This window comes from Pseudopodoces humilis, chromosome 10, assembly GCF_049639895.1.
Source record: "Pseudopodoces humilis isolate 2021_Gansu_Grassland_sample_001 chromosome 10, ASM4963989v1, whole genome shotgun sequence".
NCBI classification, from domain to species: domain Eukaryota; kingdom Metazoa; phylum Chordata; class Aves; order Passeriformes; family Paridae; genus Pseudopodoces; species Pseudopodoces humilis.
In genome coordinates, this window is record NC_142209.1 from 19,827,013 (window position 1) to 19,849,162 (window position 22,150).

General features: G+C 38.4%; 1 protein-coding gene across 1 annotated transcript in view; it reads left to right on the forward strand.

The window, feature by feature from the left end:
• The first annotated feature begins 654 nt into the window (after positions 1-654).
• LOC102113671 (vitellogenin-1-like) overlaps positions 655-22,150 on the forward strand; it is a 42,982-nt gene continuing 21,486 nt past the window's right edge. Inside the window, exons 1-19 of the mRNA XM_088060576.1 lie at positions 655-694; positions 986-1,006; positions 1,233-1,384; positions 3,823-4,074; positions 6,197-6,358; positions 7,045-7,196; positions 9,907-10,057; positions 10,155-10,312; positions 10,413-10,578; positions 11,646-11,768; positions 13,328-13,546; positions 15,603-15,820; positions 15,900-15,997; positions 20,134-20,258; positions 20,344-20,445; positions 20,530-20,649; positions 20,903-21,092; positions 21,181-21,274; positions 21,382-21,567. Coding sequence (XP_087916702.1) covers positions 655-694; positions 986-1,006; positions 1,233-1,384; positions 3,823-4,074; positions 6,197-6,358; positions 7,045-7,196; positions 9,907-10,057; positions 10,155-10,312; positions 10,413-10,578; positions 11,646-11,768; positions 13,328-13,546; positions 15,603-15,820; positions 15,900-15,997; positions 20,134-20,258; positions 20,344-20,445; positions 20,530-20,649; positions 20,903-21,092; positions 21,181-21,274; positions 21,382-21,567 — 2,729 coding nt within the window. The remainder of the gene's footprint in view (positions 695-985; positions 1,007-1,232; positions 1,385-3,822; positions 4,075-6,196; positions 6,359-7,044; positions 7,197-9,906; positions 10,058-10,154; positions 10,313-10,412; positions 10,579-11,645; positions 11,769-13,327; positions 13,547-15,602; positions 15,821-15,899; positions 15,998-20,133; positions 20,259-20,343; positions 20,446-20,529; positions 20,650-20,902; positions 21,093-21,180; positions 21,275-21,381; positions 21,568-22,150) is intronic.

Genomic DNA, 22,150 nt, shown 5'->3' on the forward strand with positions numbered 1-22,150 from the left:
TGACAAGTTACATCTTTCCAGGTGTGGGTAACAAGATAGGCTTGCAAAGACAGACATGGTAGATACCATGGAAGGGCAGTTTCTCATTGCATGCCTATGAGCTGTAAGGTGTCTCAAGCCTAAATCTGTATAATCAACCACTAATTCTCCTCTAAAAGTAGAGTCTCAATGTGAAACTCTTGAAGGGTTTGTCTCCAAAGCAGTGACCACTATGAAGAGTAAAATAGCAAAAGATTAAAGACATGACTGGAAGAAAGACAAATTATTTCAGTTATGATGGAGGAACTATAGTTGAATAATTTAAATTTTAGGATTTTTTACTGTATCAATAAAATGTAGAGAAATGAGGGGGAATAGCAAGCAGGATATTTTGAAAATTAAATCTCTTTTCTAGCATGTGCCTGCCAAGGTGTCCTGCTGAATTTCACAGGGCTCACAAACATGGTGAACTATATAGAAAGTAAGGTAGCTGAAATCATGAGGTGATTTGAAGTTGCCAGCATTTGTGACCTCAGAAATGTTTATTTTTTGATTGATCAATATGCATTCTAGAATACACTTATTTGTCAAACCAATGTGCCAAAAGAAACATGTGATATCACATGCCTTTATAAAAGAGGAACCCATCACATTCACCTTTACTTTATCCCCATCATGAAGGGCTTGATATTAGCCCTGGTTTTAACCCTGGTGGGTAAGTATCTAACTTATCTGCTTTGATGAATTTAAAATTGTATATTCAGGAAAAGGCTTCAGAATCTAAACATAAGTTCACTCACAGACATGTTGTAGAAAAAATTATTTTATTACTTCTTTTGTTGTTTAAAGAAGAAAAGGTGTTTGGCTGGTGCTGAAACAGAAATAAAGTTAATTAGAAAGGGTTATGCTATATGTGCCAGATGATTTTATACTACAATACATTAACATTTTGGGGTTGTTTTTTTTCTTTGTCATTTCATTCCTCTATTTCTTTCTTCTCTTTCAGGGAGCCAGCATCTTAATTACCGTAAGTAATTTTCCTATCAACTAATATAATTATAATGAGTGAAATTAAAAACAGAATCTAAAAAGTATATCAATGTTTAGTATGGCTTTACAACAGCTAATTTCATTCAGGTACAATGCAAAAATGAAAAAAATTGGGGTTTTTTTGTTCCATACATTCTAATGCAGGTACTTTAATATGTTCTGTATATTCTGTATAATGTTTTATGGGAACCATTTCTTTGCAGAACCTGATTTCAGTGAAAGCAAGGTTTATACATTTGATTATGAAACCACGCTTCTCAGTGGAATTCCAGAGAAAGGACTTGCAAGAGCTGGAATAAGAATAAAAAGTAAAGTGGAAATTAGTGGTATTGGGCCAAAACTTTGTCTTATTAGGGTAAGAAAATGTATTCAATTTGAAAGGTAAAATTCTCATCATACTTAGCTTTTTTTTTTTAAGCTTTTGTAAAGTAATTAAGTTTCATCGTGTGTTGTGCTTACTCAGGGATAATGTAACTAACACTGTTATTTTTTATACAGTGCCCTAAATTCTATTTGCACTTTGCAAGGTAATTCTCAGCTCAAGCCAACCTTGAGCTTGAAGGATTTCTTCTGCTTTGTGGTCAGGGAGACAATGGAATGTAATTTGGAATGCACAATAATTTATTACTGGATCAATCCAATTGTTTCAAACTGTACAACCTAGGATTATTTAATCAACTGATTTCATAACCAGCAGACAAAAAGCAATAAAACACGTGACAGTAGTTGAATGATTCAATATTTAGCATAATTAATGTCATCTTTCTTTTTTCTGAAGGGTCCTGAGTGACATTCTTTGTCATCCTCAATTGTATATTTTTACTGCTTGCTGAGTAATTACTGAAGGGTTTGATTGTGTGAAATACACTTTTGCCTTTAACAGGAGCCTATACCCACTTATAATGAGTATATAGAAGTTCACACCTTAACTGCTTTACACAAACTCCATTTAGTCTTTAGATACGCAGAAGAAAAATGATATTTTTAAAAGCTTTAATTTAGCATATTGAAAACTTTTCTGATTAAAAAGACTGGTGACTCTCTGATTAATGCTTGTAATGTAGCCTTCCAGCCTGAATTAGCCTGCTGTTGCTAAGTATTTTTGTTAGGTTCAAATTATTATAGATCTAGACAGGAAATATTGCTTTTCCATGACATTTGTAAGGGGATGGATTTCAAAACAAAAATAGTCAAGGAAATAAGAGTCACGCATCTGCAGTGTTGAGTAGAAATCTTCCCTGCCAGAAAAGAGGCAGAAGCAGCCTTGTCCTTATCCCAGATCATCCTTCATTCCTGCCTAAACAGCTCTTGGTGTGCCAGGGTGAGTCTTCACCAAAAATTGACTCCTGTTCTCTAAAACTTTCTAACATCATTTTACCAGTGTTACTGCATTTGTGAAAAGTTTCCATTTCAGAATTAATTTCAGGCAAGAAAAGGAGAAAAAGAAAAAAAGCATAACTTTTTGGGCAAGTTCTAAGCTAAAGGTAATAGTACATTTATTCCCTTCTTCTCTGGGAAAAGTTTATTTTGCTGCTGTTATATTTAAATTTGGAGTTTGGAGGGTTGGTTCAGGGAATTAAACTTTCATCTGCAGCCTACTAGTTCACATTCAACCCAAATAAAAAGCTGTGTTCCCTGGGCAGTTTCCAGCTGACAATTTTTTTCATCACAAACCTACAAGTAAGAATTGCCAGCTGTGTTCAAAACCAAGCAGACAGCCTAAGTCCTGCCTGGGCCCCAAGGGCTGGGGAAAGCTACCTCGCCCTGACCCTGCAGAGCACTCCCAAACCTGTCTGTATGCAATATGCCAGAAGCATGTCCAAGAGGCAGCATGAGGGATTTACTCTCTAACAGCCTTGCCTGTAAGCTTCAGTTCCTGGGGTTGGCAGTAATCTCCACCAACAATAACAAAAATAAATATGAAAGTGCAGTCTCCAGTGATTTTCTGTATGAGGATTTAGTTTGTGTGGCTTTTTGAGACATTAATCTGTGTCTTGCACCACATCACCAGCCTGAGGTGTCAGAGAAAAGTCTCTTTAAGTTGCCAAAATATATAGAAGGGAAGGGTCCTCTGAGAAGCTAAGCTAAACATGCCCATTCCCATAGGGTAAGAATTATTCAAGTTATGCATAGTTTAGCACAACTTTCTACTTGTTTGGATGTGCCCCAGGTTGAGGCTGGAGCATGAAGCGCAGAGTGGGGTTGGAGCCAGTGCCTCAGCCTTTGGTTTCACAGCAAAACATGTAGGGAAGGACAATTTCTGTAATCTGCTGTCCACTGCTCAAACTAATTCTGCATGTCTGGATGGCCCAGAGGCCATGTGTTTATTAGTTTCAGATTGCTGCCTACGCTCTGTGACCCCAGCAAGGGAAATGACAGAGTTCACAACAGGAGTTAATGATGCTTTATGCAACATTAACTTTCTCCTGCAATTTCCTGCAGATCTTCCATGCTACTTTTGGGTAGCAACCTGCTTCATGTGGCTCTTGTCTGGCTCATTTCATTGCACAAGTCAGCCTTTGGCAATATGGATTGTCTATGAAACAGAACAGTGCAGTGGCTGTGGAAATATCAGCCATTTGCAGTCTTCTCTTTCCTTTTATATACAGAAATACGTGCATCGACACTAGTTATGCTAAATGACAACTTCTAAGTTCTCCCTTTGAAGAGGCTTTGTGTTATTTAAAAGTGTAGCTTTGATGTGGTTAAAGCTCTAGATGCTTATGTGTATTGAAAAAAAATTAACTGGGGAAAGAAGACTTAAAGAGGCATTTTATTGCCCCTTTGTTCTAGATCCACTCGATCGAGGCCGCGGAGTACAATGGTGTCTGGCCCACAAGCTCATTCTCCCGATCACTGAAACTGACCCAGGTCCTGACTGGGCAGCTCAGTAGCCCCATCAAGTTTGAGTACAGCAATGGCCACGTTGGAAGCATTATGGCTCCTGATTCTGTCTCAGATGATGGTCTGAACATCTACAGAGGGATTTTGAATGTGCTGGAGCTGAGTGTAAAGAAGACGCAGAATTCATACAGTTTACAGGAGGTGAGTTTTGCGTTTGGCCATTGTGATGCCTTTGTAAATAAATAAACTTTCACTTCAGAATCTTCTACTGCATTTTCTGAATTCATCCTTGACATAAACTTCACTTATAAGAAAGAAAGCTTATAAGCTTGGGAAATCATGATTAAGCTTCATATGGGACAACATTTGGTGGAGATGTACTTAAACAGGACAACAGAAGAGCATACTTTTAAACTGGTTGATGAAAGTATTTCAGAAAATACATTTGCAGAATTAAACCCTTAGAAAACCTGGCTTGTAATTCCAGAGAAAGTAAACTGTGAAAGATGAAGCCCACATAAAACGTGAACAGTGTACAAGCTTAACAATATAGTTAAATATTAAAGTCAAAATAACAGTAATTTGACTTTTTATACCAATCATATATACTTTAATCTCTTCTAGCTCCTCTTTTAGGAAGAAAATAGCATATATGTCATAATGTAACAGTTTTGACAGTTGCAGTTGATACTCTGTTGGAATTTTCACTGTTTTTCAAGTTTTAATATATTAGTCAAGGTCAATCTTCTGATATTACTATTCACCACAGAAATTGCAATGTGTTTAGTTTTTGTGAAACCATATTTACATTGATTAGACTACGTTCAACTCAGAGATCAGCAAAAACCTGAAATTATTGTACTTTCATGTTATTTTTACTGAAACTATAGACCAGAGTAACTCTAATATTTTTAAATTTATTTTTATGTAAGTAGAGTTCTTTCTGGGAAGGGAGCTAGGTGATTTAATTTTTTTCACACTGCTGCACATAAAAATCTGGGGGGTGTTGTTGGATATTCTGCAACACTATTTTCTCATATCTAGTTTCACATCTTAATTCTTTCTAATTCAGTTAGCAATATGTTCTACTCTCACTGCTAGGTAGTAGATGTGACTTCACCTCCTAGAATAATTTCCACGTTTTCTTTGCCTTTCTTAGAGAGCAACTGATTAATGAGCTTTGGCACCCTTGCTTGACAATCTTGAGTCACTCTGCAAAGGAAGATAAATATTATTAGTCCTAAAATCTGAGCTACAGAGAGGTTTAAAGGACTAACCTGGGGAAGTGTACATCCCATCCTGTGGGTTCAGGGTATCTGAGCTAGCTGAACTGCACACAGCCATGAAGTCCAGCTAGGCAGGAGTCTTCTTCATCCCACTGAACTCTCTGGGCTGGACTGTCCCATTTAAAGTCTGGATGTCTCTACCATACCCTGCAGTGTGCAGAGACCCACACCTGTATTTGCAGATTGCAAGACTTCCAGAAAGCTTGGGCAACTCCTATTTCTAGCCTTTCCAAAGACACAGTGTCTCAGGGAATTCTGTTAAGCTGAAGTGGGTACGTCTTGCTTCCTAAAAACCACATGACCATTTCACTGCTCTCACATAGCCCAGAGCTGGTCTCTGCACTAGCTATGCTATAAATAACAATAATAAAAAAATCAGCTCTTCCTCCTAAAATGCAATCAAGCATTTTTCCTCTACAAAAATCTCACTGACTGTGGAGACTTAAAAGCTCTTATAAATGTATATGCTCAAAATATTATTGAAGAGCTCAGCTAAAACTGTGAACTCAAGAAGACCCACAATCAAAACTGTTATCCTGAAATTCTTTTTAATTCTTTCTGGTCACATTATGACAGATCACCTGATATTGCAAGGCCTTTTTTGTAAGCTGTCTGTAAAAGCAAGTTTTGAGGGCAGAATGTCATCTCCAACCTTGAAATACTTTGCTGTTAAGATTTCATTCTGACTGATCAAATTATTTTGACACCTTTTTATTAATATTCCTCAAATCCTATTTCATAATTAACAGTTTTAACTGAAGATTGTTACTCCCCTTTCCTGAGGTTCCAAATGAAACTTCAGGGTGATTTAGTTCCCTCGGTGTAACTCTGATTTGGCTTACTGACAACTTCTACATGTAAAGAAGATATGAAATTAATGATCATTGCAATTTTGCTTCTGAGGAATATAAGGATAAATAAAGCATTCATTTCCATTGGTAATTTTGAAAATGCAGAATTAAACAAAAGTTTTCATGTGGTGAAGTTAAGCTTTGCGTGATAGAGAACTTCTCTGATCCTGTTCCCATTTTTGCCAGGCTGGGATTGGAGGTGTTTGTAACACAACATATGCAATTCAGGAAAACAAGAGAGCAAACCTAGTCTATGTGACCAAATCCAAGGACCTGAACAGCTGTGAAGAGAAAGTTCAAATTGTCACAGGTTCAGCATACACTCATCCATGCAAGACGTGCCAGCAGGTAAACCAGAGTGGTATTATATGTATATATTTTATATTCTTATGCAGAACACCACTTGATATCCAAACAATCTCTTCATTTAAAATACTAAAAATGAGGGAAGAATCAGATCTGCTGTATCCAGTTGTCGATATTTTCTTTCTGTAAGAAAATGATCTCACAGAGCAGCAGAGGTCTGGGCTGCACACTATCGTGTACTGCAAGCACACTTGAGCTAGCTCAAACTAGCTGGCTTGGAAACCATTAAGTATCAGCATGAGTTAATTCACCTACTCTGTTGAGTAAAAAAATAGTCATGATGTCCATTTTCTGCTATTCAAGACAGGTACCGCTGCATTTTATTATAATCCTGTCTTTGAAATAAAAAATTGCATGGTTTATGCAGCTGCTCTCCTCAGAAAATGTGTCTGCTTCTCGAGGGAATGACCAATTACTTAGATTTGGGAAAAGGAAAAAGCAGCTAACACTTCTTAGCAGTAAAAGTAATGGAGACAGGCAGTGTGCCTGACCTCTCCCATGGAAGTGAGTGCACAGAATTCACATTGACTGCTCTTAAGGCCAATGAACAAAACAGCCCTGGAAAACAAATGGGCTGAAGTGCATGATGTAATAGCCTCTAGTCACAGAATTTCAAAGCTCAATGACTTTTTATTTTCTTTGTTTCATTGCTTTTCTATATTATAAAGAGGAACAAGAATTCCCGTGCAACTGCTACTTACAATTACAAAATTAAATATACGCGTAGTGAAGCTGTAATTACACAAGCTGATGTTGAGGAAATCCACCAGTTTGCACCCTTCAACGAGATAACAGGAGGAAATGCTATCGTAGAAGCAAGGTACTGTACATATTCCATTAATTCAGCAACTCGGTAATCTGAGTGAAGGTCCGTAAGTGAAATAAATTCTTTACTTCCACAGCCTATTGTTTGCCAGTATTTAATTACATAAAATCCCAAACAGCTCATAAAAACAACCTTTGCTGTTAGTTGTAAATCTGAAACGTGCACATCACTATCCAAATTTTGTTAGCTAAACTTGGCAGGACTTGGCTATTTTATTTCTCAGGGATATTTGATTTATGCCATAAAAGCCAAAACAAATGTAATTCCATCAGAGAAATTGTGAACTAATATATTTGAAGTAAAATACTTTGAAAGACAGTTACTCAGGAAAGAGAGTTCCCTGGAAAATAATAATGCAGTAAGAGATCCTTGGAGACCAGTTCACAAGAAACCTAGGTAGTACTTTGGATTCCTAAATACCATGGGCAGCTTGCAAATCTCCCATCAAAACTGTTTCTTGGTAGGAAATCAGGTTTTATTGCAAAACAATTGGGCGAAAGGCATGTTAAATGTATTTACTTTTTCACAGCAAATTTTTCATATTTCTTAAAGAAATTTGAGGCAAAACAAGAATATCTTTGTTTACGAAATTGTGCCCCTAGCTCAAGCACTCAAACTTTCAGTATTGAAAAATTTTTTCATCTATCAAATTCATTTATTTAAAAAATTTTCTGTTATTTATTTAGTTATGGACTCTGTAAATAGTAGTGCCCTACTGAAGGGAGAGGCTTTTTGCATAAATGCCACAGTGCAGAAGGTATTCTTCAGTCCCACTCTAGGTGCTGTGATCTTTATCGCTCCGTTAGCTTCTGCAAGGATCTATTGGTATAATAGACAGTTTTGGAAACAGCAACATCAGAAAGTTTGTATCAGTAACTCACTGACTAACTTCGCATATATAATGAACAAGTTCAATTTGCCTAATTGAACAAAACAAAAAAGAAAGTGGCTTTACTGTCTTATGCAGTCAAGGAGTCAAGGTGTAGATAGAGACAACTGCAGTGCTTTCATGGTTTTTGTGAGTCAGCATTAGTCTGGATTTAGGATGCTTTACATTCTCCTTCTGCAGCCTGTAGAGATTGTCTTCAGTAAGGTCTTTCTCAGCTCCCAGAAGTGTAGTACTTTTATTTTTCCCATTTTCTCTGCATTTTTATCATTACCCAGCTGAAGGGGACAAATATAAGATAGTTGGAAAGATGTGACTATCTCACTCAAGTCTTCAGAAGTTATTTCCACAGCGTATTCTCTATTAGAAAAAAATTATCTATCAAGGCCTTAATGTACTTGGAGCTGAGTTTTCAGACCTGCTCAGCATATGACTCTTGCAGCACCTTTCAAAGCCAAGAGAGGTTTTACTACTGTTTCACCCTTTTAATCCTATCTTTAACATTAATTTGCTCTTCTCTTCAGAATACAGCATTTTCCTATTAATTCTAGGCAGATATAACTCTTCCCAAAACAATGAAAATTAAGATGCAATAGATTCAGCATGATTTGAAAGGGAGAATTAAAGCTGCCCAAGTGAACCTGATGTTATACATTCTGACCCAAATGCCCTTTCAATAATATTGTATGAAATGTTGAGAGAAAAATCTCTACTGATTCTGAAGCAGTTTCTATTCAAATTCCAGCAGCTTGTCTGTAAAGCAGTTATATGCTATTTTTCTGCAGCAGTTCTCTACAATCCATATGGAAGAAGTGAATAAAAATTATACAGAAGATCATAGAGATTCCAAAATAAACACACCAATTTTCTACAGAGATTTTGAGAGACTCTGTAGTACAGCAATATTGCTTTTGGAATGTGAGAGACTCTGTAGTACAGCAATATTGCTTTTGGAATGTTTTCAGTTATTCGGTGCAAATGCCTAACTATTAGAGTGTCCTAAATGAACCATTTTAAACATAATCGGTAGGATAGGCTACATCTTTTAGCTGAAAATGTAAGAAGATAGCAAACATTTACAAAGACAGTCTCTCATTGGAATTATTCTTAATAAAAAATGATGAAGGTTTGTAGCTTCTGAAAAAGTTTTCAAAAGGTTGAGCACTTTTCCAAAGACTAATCCTGAATTTATGTGGTCCTTTTTGTTTGGTAAATCCAATTTAAAGTGTCATGAGAACCTTCTTTTGTAGTCCCCAGGATATTCAGCTTACCAAACAAAATTTGGGGGGGGGGGGGGAGATTGCAATAGTTCAAGTAAAAAGATTGTAGCATTTCTTTTTGTATCTAAAAATTTTCAACTCCATTTAAAACTTCCAGGAGAGACACAGACACATGACAGCTTTTATGGACTTCTTAGAATGTTTAAATTAAATTATTATTTCTGAGCAACTTTTCCATTTTTGTTTTTCTACAGTAAATAGTTTACTCCTTAAGACACAACAGGTGCTTCCTGTGATATTCTTCAGGCCATAGCTGCTCACCTCCCTCTTCTTCCATAAATTCTCAAGCCAAGTTATTGCCAAAGGAAGGCAAAGGCTGGCTCTGATCTGAGCCCTGCTGTGCAAGTGCACACCTTCTCAGAGTATGGTTCTGAGCACCATGTCCAAATGTATCTCTCTGTAAATATCTTTGCCCTCAATAAAAAAACCTTTTGTAGTTGCACTGCAATATGGGGAAGCAGAATTACTGGTGGGGTTTTTTTGTTGCTGTTTTTACCCTGCATCCTGTGATGTTTTCTTCCTGGGGTCTCCATTGCAGGCAGAAATTTGCTTTGACTGATGTGCAGAAACAGAGGGCAGAGGTCCCACCAAAAGAGTATCAGAATCGTGGGTCTCTTCAGTATCAGTTTGGCAGTGAGTTGCTTCAGCTTCCTGTCCACTTATTCAAAATAAAAGATGTGGAAAACCAGGTAAAGCCCAGCCGCTGGACACTCTTTGTTGGTGATTTAAATCTATGCATGTGGGAAATAGTGCATGTGAGCTTCCTGCATTTTCATCTTTCTGCAGATAGAGGAAAGCCTGCAAGAATTAGTAGAAGCCACCTCTGAGCAGCTTCCCAGTGATGCACCAGCAAAAGCTCTCAAGCTTCTGCACCTCTTCCGTGCAGCAAATGAGGAGAATTACGAATCGGTGTGGAAGCAGTTCTCCAATCGGCCAGCGTACAGGTACAGGCAATAAAGGTGGTGCTGCTTCTGCTGGAGACCCTCTGGAATGCCTGTGCTCAGAGGCAGATTTGGAAAATGCTGCTTGCCTTTCCCATTACAGGCGCCACATTTTGGATATAATTCCTGCAGTGGCCAGTCACCGTGCTCTCAGGTTCCTGCGGCATAAAATGGAAAGGCAGGAGCTCACCAGCTGGGAAGTGATTCAAACAGTGCTTGTGGCTCTGCACTCCAGCACTCCAACGTGGGATGTGATGGAGGAGGCAACGGTAGGATTCTCTAAACACTCTCAAATCACACTTTGCTGGTCTGTTGTATTTATTCCTTTGACATGATAGCAAAGTCTCTGAAAAGATAAAGGTTTTATATCCTCTAGCGAGGCTGAAAGGGCTTTGTTTCCTGAGTGTCTTAAGGGGAGGGGAATACAAATCAAAAGGGCAAAAATGAGTCTGGAATGAAACAGGAAATAAAGACTAAAATACCTCTCAGGGACAGAGGTTATTGCTGCAAACAGTGGCTTCTAGTCTCTTTTTCCAAATGTACGTTATAGTTACACCAGATTACATCTCTGACTCCCTACAAAGACAAGGGAGCAAGAAACACATATTTGTTGCATCCACATATTTGTCCTATTTGACCTAGAAGGAAGGGTATGAATTTGAGAAGATCTGTCAAAACCAAAGGAGTTATGTCAATGTGAAGTCCATGTAGGAGAAAGTCTAATTATTTTTGCAATTTTTTCTGGATATGCAGGGTTTAATTCCAGTCTCAGATGCAAGAACTTATCTCTGCCTACCCTAGGCAGAGACAATGAACCTCAGACTAGAGTTTTACCCTCAATGAAAGCCATGAGAGCCCAGCTGTCATTGTGTTCTGGTGCTCTGCTTCCTACACAAGAAACCAGTGAGCTGGTGCTTCCTGTCAGCTCCTGTGTTTATAAAAAGTATTCCTGTCTGCCCAAGTAGTGAGGTCCATACACAACAAATCTTAAATTCATTGTACCTATAGCTGAGGCAATCATAAAGCATGATGAATATTTCTTCAATAATGTGCATTTTTCCATTCCATAACTGGGTGATTTATTCCCTTTGGATTATAGGCTATGCCAAATTTAAATCTGAAACACTGTAAAAGAAACAGATCTGCCTTCCAGATGTTACTTGGAATAATTTTACAATTACACTGTCAAATGCAGTACTATCCACAGATTAACTGAAAATTCATCAACAAAAATAGATATCAAAAGCCTGGTTTTATCTTCCATTGGGTAGAAGCATATTTTCCAGTAATGTTTCTCTTCATTAATGGTAGTAACAAACAAGTGCCTTCTCCCCAGCTCATTGTGAAGAAGCAGTGCCAGCACTCAAGCTCTGTGCTTGGGAAGGTTTGCCACCTCAGCTACGCGTCACTGTGCCACAAACAGTGCTCCTCATCAGACTCCTGCTCCCAATGTCTACAGGTAACCACCTTGTTAGTTATCATTTAAAAGAAAAATTAAACCTTGAGTCATTTCTTCCTTGTTCAGAAAGCTGCATTTAGCTTCAATACAGTGTTTTCTTTGGGGAAAGAAATCTCAGTTGGTTAAATGCATCATTTTTATCTTTAGATTAGCACACAAAAGGGAGTGAGAAGAAGAAGTAGACAATTCAGAATACTTTCCAACTGAGTATCTCTGATTGCTTTATTGCCAATTATTAGTGAAGTCCTGTGACATTGCTCGAAAATACTTTAAATATAGGTATTATGTATATTTATAAATTAACTGACACAAAAGCCCAGGTTTTTGCCAGAATTAATGTATCCCAGCCAGAAGCAAAGCCCTGTCATCAACAGAGGTTATAAGGCTGTTAAAACAGCAGTAACACCACCCCTTCTGCACTGCTTTTAATCAGCAGGCCTCCAAACAATTTGAGTAGTCATTAAATAGCATTTCCCAGTTCTAAAAATGCATGTCATGTTTTACAGGGGCCAAACACTCAGCCAGTAACAGGGAGGGAAAGAGAAATGTGTGTTTAGTCTTTGGCACCCATCAATCCACCATCCCCAGTGAGAGCAGGGTGATCCAAATACACTGTGTGCCTGACATGATATTTTTCCTGTAGTATGTAGGCATGGCCAACATCCCAACATACGTCTCCTGCATTACAATTGCCACCATTGCTCTTGAGCTAATTAAATCTGAGAACCCTGTGTCAGACAATGAAAATTCTTTCCCAGAACAAATTATTGCTTAGGCTGATTCAATGCATTTCAGGTGTCCCTTCATTGGACTGGTAATATCAAGTAGACTGTTTCTGCACCATCAAGGGATCTCAAATGTGTTATTTTAAAGTACAGAATCTGTATTGAAATTATCCTCTAAGATCTCAATTTCTTTTTTAGTGCCATTTGTTATCATTTAAAACTCTTCTCTATTAGGATTTAGTTCTTTGCGATTACTCAGCCTTCAGACAACTACTTTTAATCTTGCCATACTAATGGAAGTGTGATCCAGTTGCTCACAGTGAAGGCTGTAAAATGAGCTGATTTTTTGGCACTGAACTCATTTTGCATCTATTAATCTATGCTGAAAAGAGACTACCCTAGCTGGTTAAGGGCACCACCACTAGCCATATTTTCAGGAATCTTTTTTAGGGTCTGAAGCAATTTCATCTGTACTTTTGCACCTGTCTTCAGCTATGAGAGAGAGAGAGATGCTCAAGCAGCATTATTTCAGGGTCCCAACTTACCCTGAAAGGCAGTGGGCACAAGGTCCTAGCCATTATTTTTTCCTTTAAAAATCTTACTCGATAACTTCAGGGTATAGTGATGAAGAAGCTGTCCATTGCAGCTTTCTTGGATATACTTGTTCTATGAATAAAATGTTCTATTCATGAGGCAAAAAAAAAGAATTTGAAAATATTTAAAATAAATGAATTGAACAAACTGAAATTATGAAGTCAAACCCAGAACAGGCTGGTGGATGGAATATAGATAAGAGCTGGAATTGAACTCAACAGATTTGTTTTCATTTTTCAGCTTCTTCATGGCTTTGCAGGAGAGGCATTGAGCAAGTCTAGCACAGAAGAAATTTCCCTGGCTTTGAAAGCCCTTGGGAATGTAGGACATCCAGCCAGCATCAAGCACATCAAGAAGTTTTTGCCAGGATATGCAGCTGGTGCCTCGGATTTTCCTCTCAGGGTCCACGCAGCTGCTGTGATGGCCCTGAAGAACATAGGCCTAAAAGACCCCAAAACGGTAAGAAAACAAATCTGCCTCCTTTGCCTTTGTGACTTCCACTCACAAGGCTGCTAATGGATAATGGGTGATGAGGGAAAAACAGATCTTTTTTTTCAAACATTATGTTTTTTTTAAAAAAATACAAAGCTATTCCTTGGTAAGCATGTCTTATTTCTTTTGACATTAACCTCCGATATTTCAGACTGCAACAAAAAAATCCCATTAAAAGGATACATTCATTGTTGTTGGAGACAAATCAGTATTTCCATTGCAAACATTTAATTTCCAAGGACATTATACAGAAAACTAAATTATTGACCCAAATGTGTTTAGTAATACTTCACCTTTGGTATGTGAGAGAACCACAAAACAAGGTTTTCAGAGAGCTGACATTTAATACTGAGTGTCACATCTAATCGTAATTCAAGACCGCATTTCATTGTAAATAGATACCATGGGTTTGCATCCTAATTACAAATTTACAGACATTGTGCTGGTTTAAGTCATAAACAGAGCATTTACTAAATGTGACTTTTGTCCCTGACTGAGATAATTATTAGATCTCTCATACAATGCCTACACCAGCATACTCTCATCTACTGCAGACGTCACTTTACAATCATTTTCACTTTGAAGCAATCTGCTTTTAAAAGGAAACCTTTTCAAGGTTTTCAAAATTCTTTTCCTGATGTTGAAATTTTTTGTTTTATATAAGTAAATTCTTAATATAAAAAGTACACTAAAAGCTTTCATTAGCTATTCACCTACTAATCAGTATCAGTGTTTCCATTATACTCATTTCTTGCATGTGCCTCCCAGTTTGAGTGCACACATTGATCCACAGACAATAGTGTGCCAGGGTATGCTTTTAACCAGAAGAATAAAGAAACAATTTAGTAGAGTGCAGGAGCTGGATAGGGAAATGCAGGGGAGGGAGGGGAGGGAATTGCAAAGGTAGAAGTTAAAGTCTTTGCTGTGGAAAAAAAAAAAAAAAAGCCAATTTGGTGTTTGAGAATAACGCTGCATCTCTGATTGCACTTTGGCCTGGCTTTCCACTGATGTTCCAGACCACTCATTTGATTTTCTATGCATTTTCTTTGGAGAAAATTGATCTGAAACAAGTTAATGATTGTGACCACTTTTTTCATTGTTCAAAAAACTGTTTAATGCCTGTTTTGCAGCTAGGTACACTCCCATATTTGGATCAAACACACTTACTTCATGGCCTTTTTTACTGTTTAGTTTGAAAAGCCTCATTTAGGCCTGCTGCATCTTTGCCACCTCTTCTACATTGGCATTTGATAATCAACCTATTCAAATTAATAAAACCAGTCAGGGTTTTCCCAAAGTTTGCTGAAGTTTCCTGGGTCATTCTTCATTTCAGCTCATGGACATGCACTCTCCCAGGCAGGACAGGGATGTGCAGAAGGTTTGCCAGGACATTTGGAAACCACCATCACATCATCCACAATTAGGGCCAAATGCTCCTGTGTCCCCCTGGAAGCTGGAAAGGTTCCAGTACAAAATTGGTCTTGATAGTGAATATTGCTGAGGGAAAATACATCAACCACAAGTACTACTAAGGAAATTAAGTTTATTGCATTAAATTTTGATTTAAACTGCCTATATGGCACAGAGATTCCTGGTAATAAATTGGGCTCCATTTGTTTCATTTTTATTCTATTATTTAGCAGAAAGTACCCCAGAAGATCACATTATTAGAAATAAGTTGTACCTTTATGCATAGGGATAAGTGATATCTGAAATCTCTTCTCAGGTATGTAAAGAATTCATGAAATCTCTTTTACCTAGAGTGGGATCACTCAAAAAGGGATAAAAGACGTGGTGTACAAGTTATCCAGTGAAGTTCTTTGGTTTTCATTGTGTAGGAAGCCATTCTATATTACCATAATGCCCCTTCCAGCCCTCAGACTATGAAAGCAGGAATAATAATTAAATAATCCAAATTTTTACCGTGCTAGTGATGAAACAGATCATTCACTGGTGTTGGGTGGTTATTAGCAAAATGTTCAAACATGCAGTAAAACTGGATATTATTTTCTATTATTTTCAGGTCCAGGCTATTACCCTTGAGATTTTCCTGAATCAAAAATGTCAGCCTCGAATCCGAATGTTAGCTGCAGCGGTGTTGCTTGAAACCAAGCCAGGACTTCCAATCGTGATGGCATTAGCTGATGCTGTGCTGAGGGAACCTAGCATGCAAGTGGCAAGTTTCATCTACTCTCACTTGAGGGCCCTGGGTAGAAGCACAGCTCCAGATCTTCAAGAGATGTAAGGGAAATTCCTTTCCTAGAAGAAACACTTGTTGCAAGCTAATTGAAATGTTAATGTGCTCACTGAACCTTTTCAGGGCTTCTGCCTGCAGAATGGCTGTCAGAGCACTGAGTCCCAAATTTGACAAATCCGGATATCAGTTCAGCAAGGTTTTCCGCTTCAGTATCTTTAAAGGTGAGATCCAGAAGATTTTGTAGAGAAATATATATTGGTGAATATGTGGGGGAAAAGAATTGTACAGCATGAGAGCCTAATTCTCCTAGCCAGCTGTTAGGCTGCATGTTGTTCCTCTGTATTTTCTCATCTTCAGTGAAAAAAATATAGGAATCTCAGGCTCTGCAGCTGAAGAGTATTTAGGTCCCTGTGTGTTTTGAATTGTACACTGCCAGCATGAAATTACCAGAGGGCTTGTGGGGCTATAACCCTCTGTTTTCATTAGTCAGGGAGGCACATGCTCCTGTATCAAATGCTGTATTCTCAGTGGTGCTTAACAATTTCATACCATTGTTCAGCACCAAACAAACAGAAGGGACCTAAATTACTGCTGAAGTGGATTAATTTCTACCAGTGTTAAACACCTACGGCTCCTTCTGCATTCAAATGTGATGCTAAATAGTCTTTACCCCAACAATTGTGCCCAGTGAAACAGAAAACTCTGAAAACATTCAGATGTGACAATTCATTGCACCCATGAGCAGCTACGTCAGGTTTATCGTCTAAAGATTTTTCTTGCATCTTCCTACCAAGATTCTTTACTAGAATGAGTGGACCCACATATGGTGTCTGGAGACTGGCCAGTTACATCAGAGCTGCACATAAAAATGTAGTTAAAGCAGGGAAGGACCAGATTAGAAGACAGGTTCTTGCTGGCCCACATTGTAGCTTTTGCTGTTTTCCATGTATGTTATTTTTCTCAGATTTTTTTAAAGCAACTCCCCTATGTAAATGACCACGACAGCCTCAGTGATTTGGCATATGTAGCTGGCAGACTAGAGAGATTATAGCTCCAAACACAGTCCCCTTACACATGCTGTTTATCTATCAGGAGTTGGATGTTTTTAGAACTTGTGTTCTTCACTGGTATGCGTTAAGATTCTTTTCAAAGTAATCAATATTAAGAGACTCTGAAACATCTGAAATCCACAGTGCTGAGTGTACAAGTACTTCTGCCTCCTTTTTGGAGAGAAGGGTGTGACTTGAAGGACTTTTGTAAATCTTATTATTGTCTTGCCCCAGTTTCATGGATTTTACATGACCATTTAATGTGCTCTATAATGTAAATAAATATAATACATACTGCAAGAATCACAGTAATATACTATACATATATATATATATATATATAAAATATATGAGTCAGTGCTTGCTGCCTCAATGATGGAGACAGCAAGTGCCCAAAGAAACACAGTCACTAGTATACACCATGTGAACTTTTGTACTACTTTAAATACATTCAGGGATAGATACATTTTTCTGTTAATGTGAAGATATGTGTTTCTTGGTTTAGGCATTCATTTTGACTTCTAATTTTTGCTTTTAAAATTAAGCCATCTAAATTTTCACACTGCGAGAAAGAGGGGTGCAATATGTATGAGGGATGGGGGCTGGCAGGGGGCTATGTGAAATAGAATATTTTATTTTGGCTGTAGCCTGAAAATGCAGTACATCAGGGAATTGCTGTTACTTCCTGGTGAAGACCGTTGTCAGTAATTTGGCTGCCATGGATAGGTAGCTCCTCATCCTGAAGAATAAAAAACATGATCTTCTTCTCAAGCATGCTGACCTTAGACTTGTATAACTCAACTAAATTAAGTCAATCTCCTACTACACTAGTATGGGAAGAGGATCCATCCTCCAGCTTTCTAATTTAATTTGTTTCCACTAGCCACAGGTAAAATGTGTTTCTGTGAGTCCATTCTGGAGGAGTTACCATAGTGACGGCTGTAATGCAGTACCTATTTCCTTGATAAAAACAAAAAATCTGCCCTCAGCATCACAGATCTTTGTGGTGCTAGATGCTGAATTTTTAATGACAGGCAATAATGTCAGCTGAATCTGCCTCTAATCTGGAATTTGTCACACATGGCCACCACAAATAGTGCTTCATGCTCTACATTGCTACAGAACTCAAAGAGATGACTCAGGTTCTCCTCAGTGTGAGACTGTTAGAATCTGACTCTCAATATGCTCAGATTCATATAATTAAACGTGTACTAATGTTTATACATACCTTTGCTCACTAAGTCTTCTTTCCCTCATCTTTGGGGCAAGGCATTTAATCAGATATATGAAGGTGTCATCAAACTCTCACAGTGAAATGGCAAATATATTCCTGGAGCATTAGCACTATGTAATGCCTGAGGTATGGAAAATATTGCTGCTCTTTTCAAATCAATGAATTCTATACAATCATTTTATTATTTATAAGCAATACTTCTCATTAAGTATCAGGATGTACCATGGACCTTTTAACTAACAGGTTTTGTGGTAAGAACATAAAAGATAGCTTTAACAAATTCACTTAAAGTACTGTGCCTCAGTTTTAGTGTCCTGTCCACAAAACACCTGGAAATGCTCTGGCTAAGCTCATGCAGAAAAAAAACTAGTCTTCACATTTCCAGGTTTCCTGTCAGCTCCCTAGTAATGTACCATTGTGGCACCACTTTGTTGTTTTTCGGTTTTTTTAGTAGATTACTATCTACTAAAAGTGGGGTGGGATAAGTACCTGTGTCTTGATTGCAGGAATTGTTCCTCTTGAAACCCAAGGAAATTTAGAAAAGCAGTGGGATTAGTTTAACTCATAAAACAGGACAGGATATAACTGTGCCAAGACCAAGAGGAATTCCTGACTGTGCTCTGCACTGATTACCTGTGCCTAAGAACATTATAGATGATAAATATAAGCAGAGAAATAAACAGAAACAAATTATTTGCTCAAAGTTCACTCACTAGTTAACAATAATTTAATAATTGGTGCATTTCATGTAAGGGTTACAGCATTTTGAACAAGATGCATTAAATAGTCTTTGAGTCGTTTGAGAGACAAATCTATAGCTCACCATCTGTACTTATAGGACATCTGTATCACTTTCCCTGAACTATTAGCAAAGGATGGCAAATCTGTTTTCATTTCTCATCTCCTTTGTCAAGGTGCCTTAAATGATGTCTCATAAAAGCATTTCATAAGCTGATTTTACAGAGTGTGGCTGGATGTAAATGATATGGATAGGCATATTTTCCATACTTGGAGAAGCTCAAGAGGTGGGCCCATGGGAATCTTAGGAGTTTTAACAAGACCAAGCACAAGATGCTGCACATGGGCACTCTCCATATCAATCCAGGCTGGGGAATGAACAGATCAAAAGAAGCCCTGCCAAGAAGGACTTGGAGTGCTTGAGAAGGAGAGCCTGGACATGAGCCAGCCATGTGCACTTGCAGCCCAGAAAGCCAATCCTGTCCTGGGCTGCAGCAAAAGAAGCCTGACCAGCAGGACAAGGGGGAAATGCTGCCCCTCTCCTCCGTTCTTGTGGGACCCCACCTGCAGGGCTGCATCCTGCTCTGGGGCCCTCAGCAAAGGACCTGTTGGAGCAACTCTTAAGGAGGACCAGCAAGATGATCAGATGGGTTGAACACCTCTCCTGTGAGGAAAGGCTAAGAGAATTGGGACTGCTCAGTCTGGAGAAGAGGCAGCTCTGGGGTGACCTAATTGTGGCCTTCCAGCAGCTGAAGGGAGTATGCAAGAGTGTGGAGAGGGGCTTTATATAAAGGCATGGAGTGACAGGACAACGGGGAATGTATTCAAACTGAAAGGGAGTCAGTTTATATTAGATATTGGGAATAAATTATTTTCTGTGAGGCTGATGAGACACTGATACAGCTTGCCCAGAGAAGTTGTGGATGCCTCAATTCTGGAAGTACTCAAGGCAAGGTTGGATGCAGATTTGAGCAAACTGGCCTACTGGAGGGGGCCTGTACCCATGGCAGGAGGCTGGAACTGGATGATCCTTGAGGTCCCTTCCAACCCAAACCATACTATGACTCTATGATATAGCAGAAGCAACTGGAAAAATAACATAACCACCATGCAATGATCAGTTATGCATCACCATGCAATGAGCTTGTAGCTTTGCCCATTATTAGTTAAAAATTCAGAATATTCTGTTTATAACTGTTTTAGAACACCGGTTTTATAGCGGAGTTTTCCGGCCTTGCTCATATGATGCTGATTATTTAATCAGAAAATAGATACGATCTATACACTCTGACCTAGAAACTAACTGTGCTGTGTCTTACTGCCTATTTTTCTGCAGAGTTCCTTATGAGTGGGCTGGCAGCTAAATATTTGGTATTGAATAATGTGGGTAGCTTAATTCCAGCTATGGCAATGTCCCAGCTACGGACACATTTCCTTGGAAGAGTGGCTGATCCCTTGGAGGTAATTGGGTCTACCCACAGTTTACCCTCTATTCCCTTCTTACAACCATCATCCACTGGCATCTGCACTTTACTTCTTCCCACAGGTAGGAATAACAATTGAAGGACTGCAGGAGGTGTTTGCTAAAGGTTACTCTCCTGACAGGGACTGGGAGACTGACTATGACTTCAAGAAAATTCTGAAAACGGTAAATTCTGGAGGAAAATAAAATCTTTGATATTGCTTTCTCAAATGTTATGAAGAATCAGGTTTTTTTCATCTTCTCACACAGCTCTCTGACTGGAAGGCATTCTCCAGTGACAAACCTTTTGCATCAGGCTACTTGAAGATGTTTGGCCAAGAGCTGTTTTTTGGTGGACTTGATAAAAACACCATCCAAAACGCACTGCAGGTATCATTTTTAAAGCACCACTACCCAAGCATCAAAAGATCTAAAATACTGTTACTTTCATACATTCTCTCCCTTTTATAAATCCATGGTTGGGTTTTTTGTCTCTAATATTAGTCAAGGCAAATAAGGTCAAGCTTTGATCAGGATTATTTATAATCATTGCTGGCAGTATTTCCCCTGAGGCACAGTTAATGACACGGCTCATGATACTCAAGTTCTGCTTATTGAGACATGTTGAACTCTGTAATTGCAGGCATGGTATGGATCTGATGAAAAAATCCCTTCACTAAGGAGAATAATCAGTAGCCTTCAAAGTGGGGTAGGGAGGCAGTGGACCAAAACTCTTCTGTCCTCTGAGATCCGCCGCATCGTGCCCACCTGCACTGGCTTCCCAACAGAGACCAGCTTCTATTACTCTTCTATCACAAAAGTGGCAGGAAATGGTAATATATCTCATTGCTTTGGCAATACAAACATTCTTGCTAGGACTGGAGGGCATTCTTAACCCTTTCTTTGCTTTCTTTGTAATAGTTCAAGCACAGATTACACCTTCTCCAAAGTCTGATTTCAGACTGACTGAGTTACTAAATGCCAACATTAGGCTGAGATCCAAAATGAGTCTAAGGTAGGTGTTTAGTATAAAAGAATAATATTTTCAAGTGACAGAGGACATACATATTCAACAGCTGTTTGCTGCATGAACATAATTATACCCTCATTCTACCTTTTCAGCATGGCCAAGGAGATGACCTTTGTAATGGGAATCAACACACACACAGTCCAGGCAGGGCTGGAAGCACGCACCAAAATGAGTGCTCATGTACCTGTGAATGTTGTTGCCACTATCCAGATGAGGGAAAAAAGTATCAAAATTGAAATTCCACCATGTAAAGATGAGACTAACATAATTAGCATAAGGTAAGAAATAGCACTTAGTATCTTTCTATGTAGAAAAACAGGGTCTCCTAAATAAATCCAAATATATTTAGGAATCTTGTCTTTGACCTACAGCTTGAATAAGTGGTGGTGATTGGTATAGTTGATGTTTATTTTAAATGAAATGTCATGTACTTAAACTTTGCTTGAAAATGTGTGTTATCTTCTGTGGTGCTCACCTGAAAACCCTCCTTAGGACAGTAGTTGAGATCTATAAGCTATTTGAAACACAAATGACATAAAATTTCTATCTTGATACAAACATTTGACCTGGAAACACTATGTAAGATATAAGTCAGCTGAATCCTATCAGTTAGAACAGTTAACCCATCTATATTTGCATTAGATGCCTTGAAGCATAGAGGGTTTGGTGTTTCTTATATGTTTTTACCTTGTTCCCCTGTGGCTGCCATTTGGTTTTCTTACCTATTAGGTCTCCTTGATTTATTATCAGTGCATGCAATTACAATACACTCTGGAAAACTGTTGTAGCCAGATGCCAAACAAATGAAAACAGATGGAAATACAAATGCAAAGAGCAGGAGGAAACGGAAAGAGTATGTCC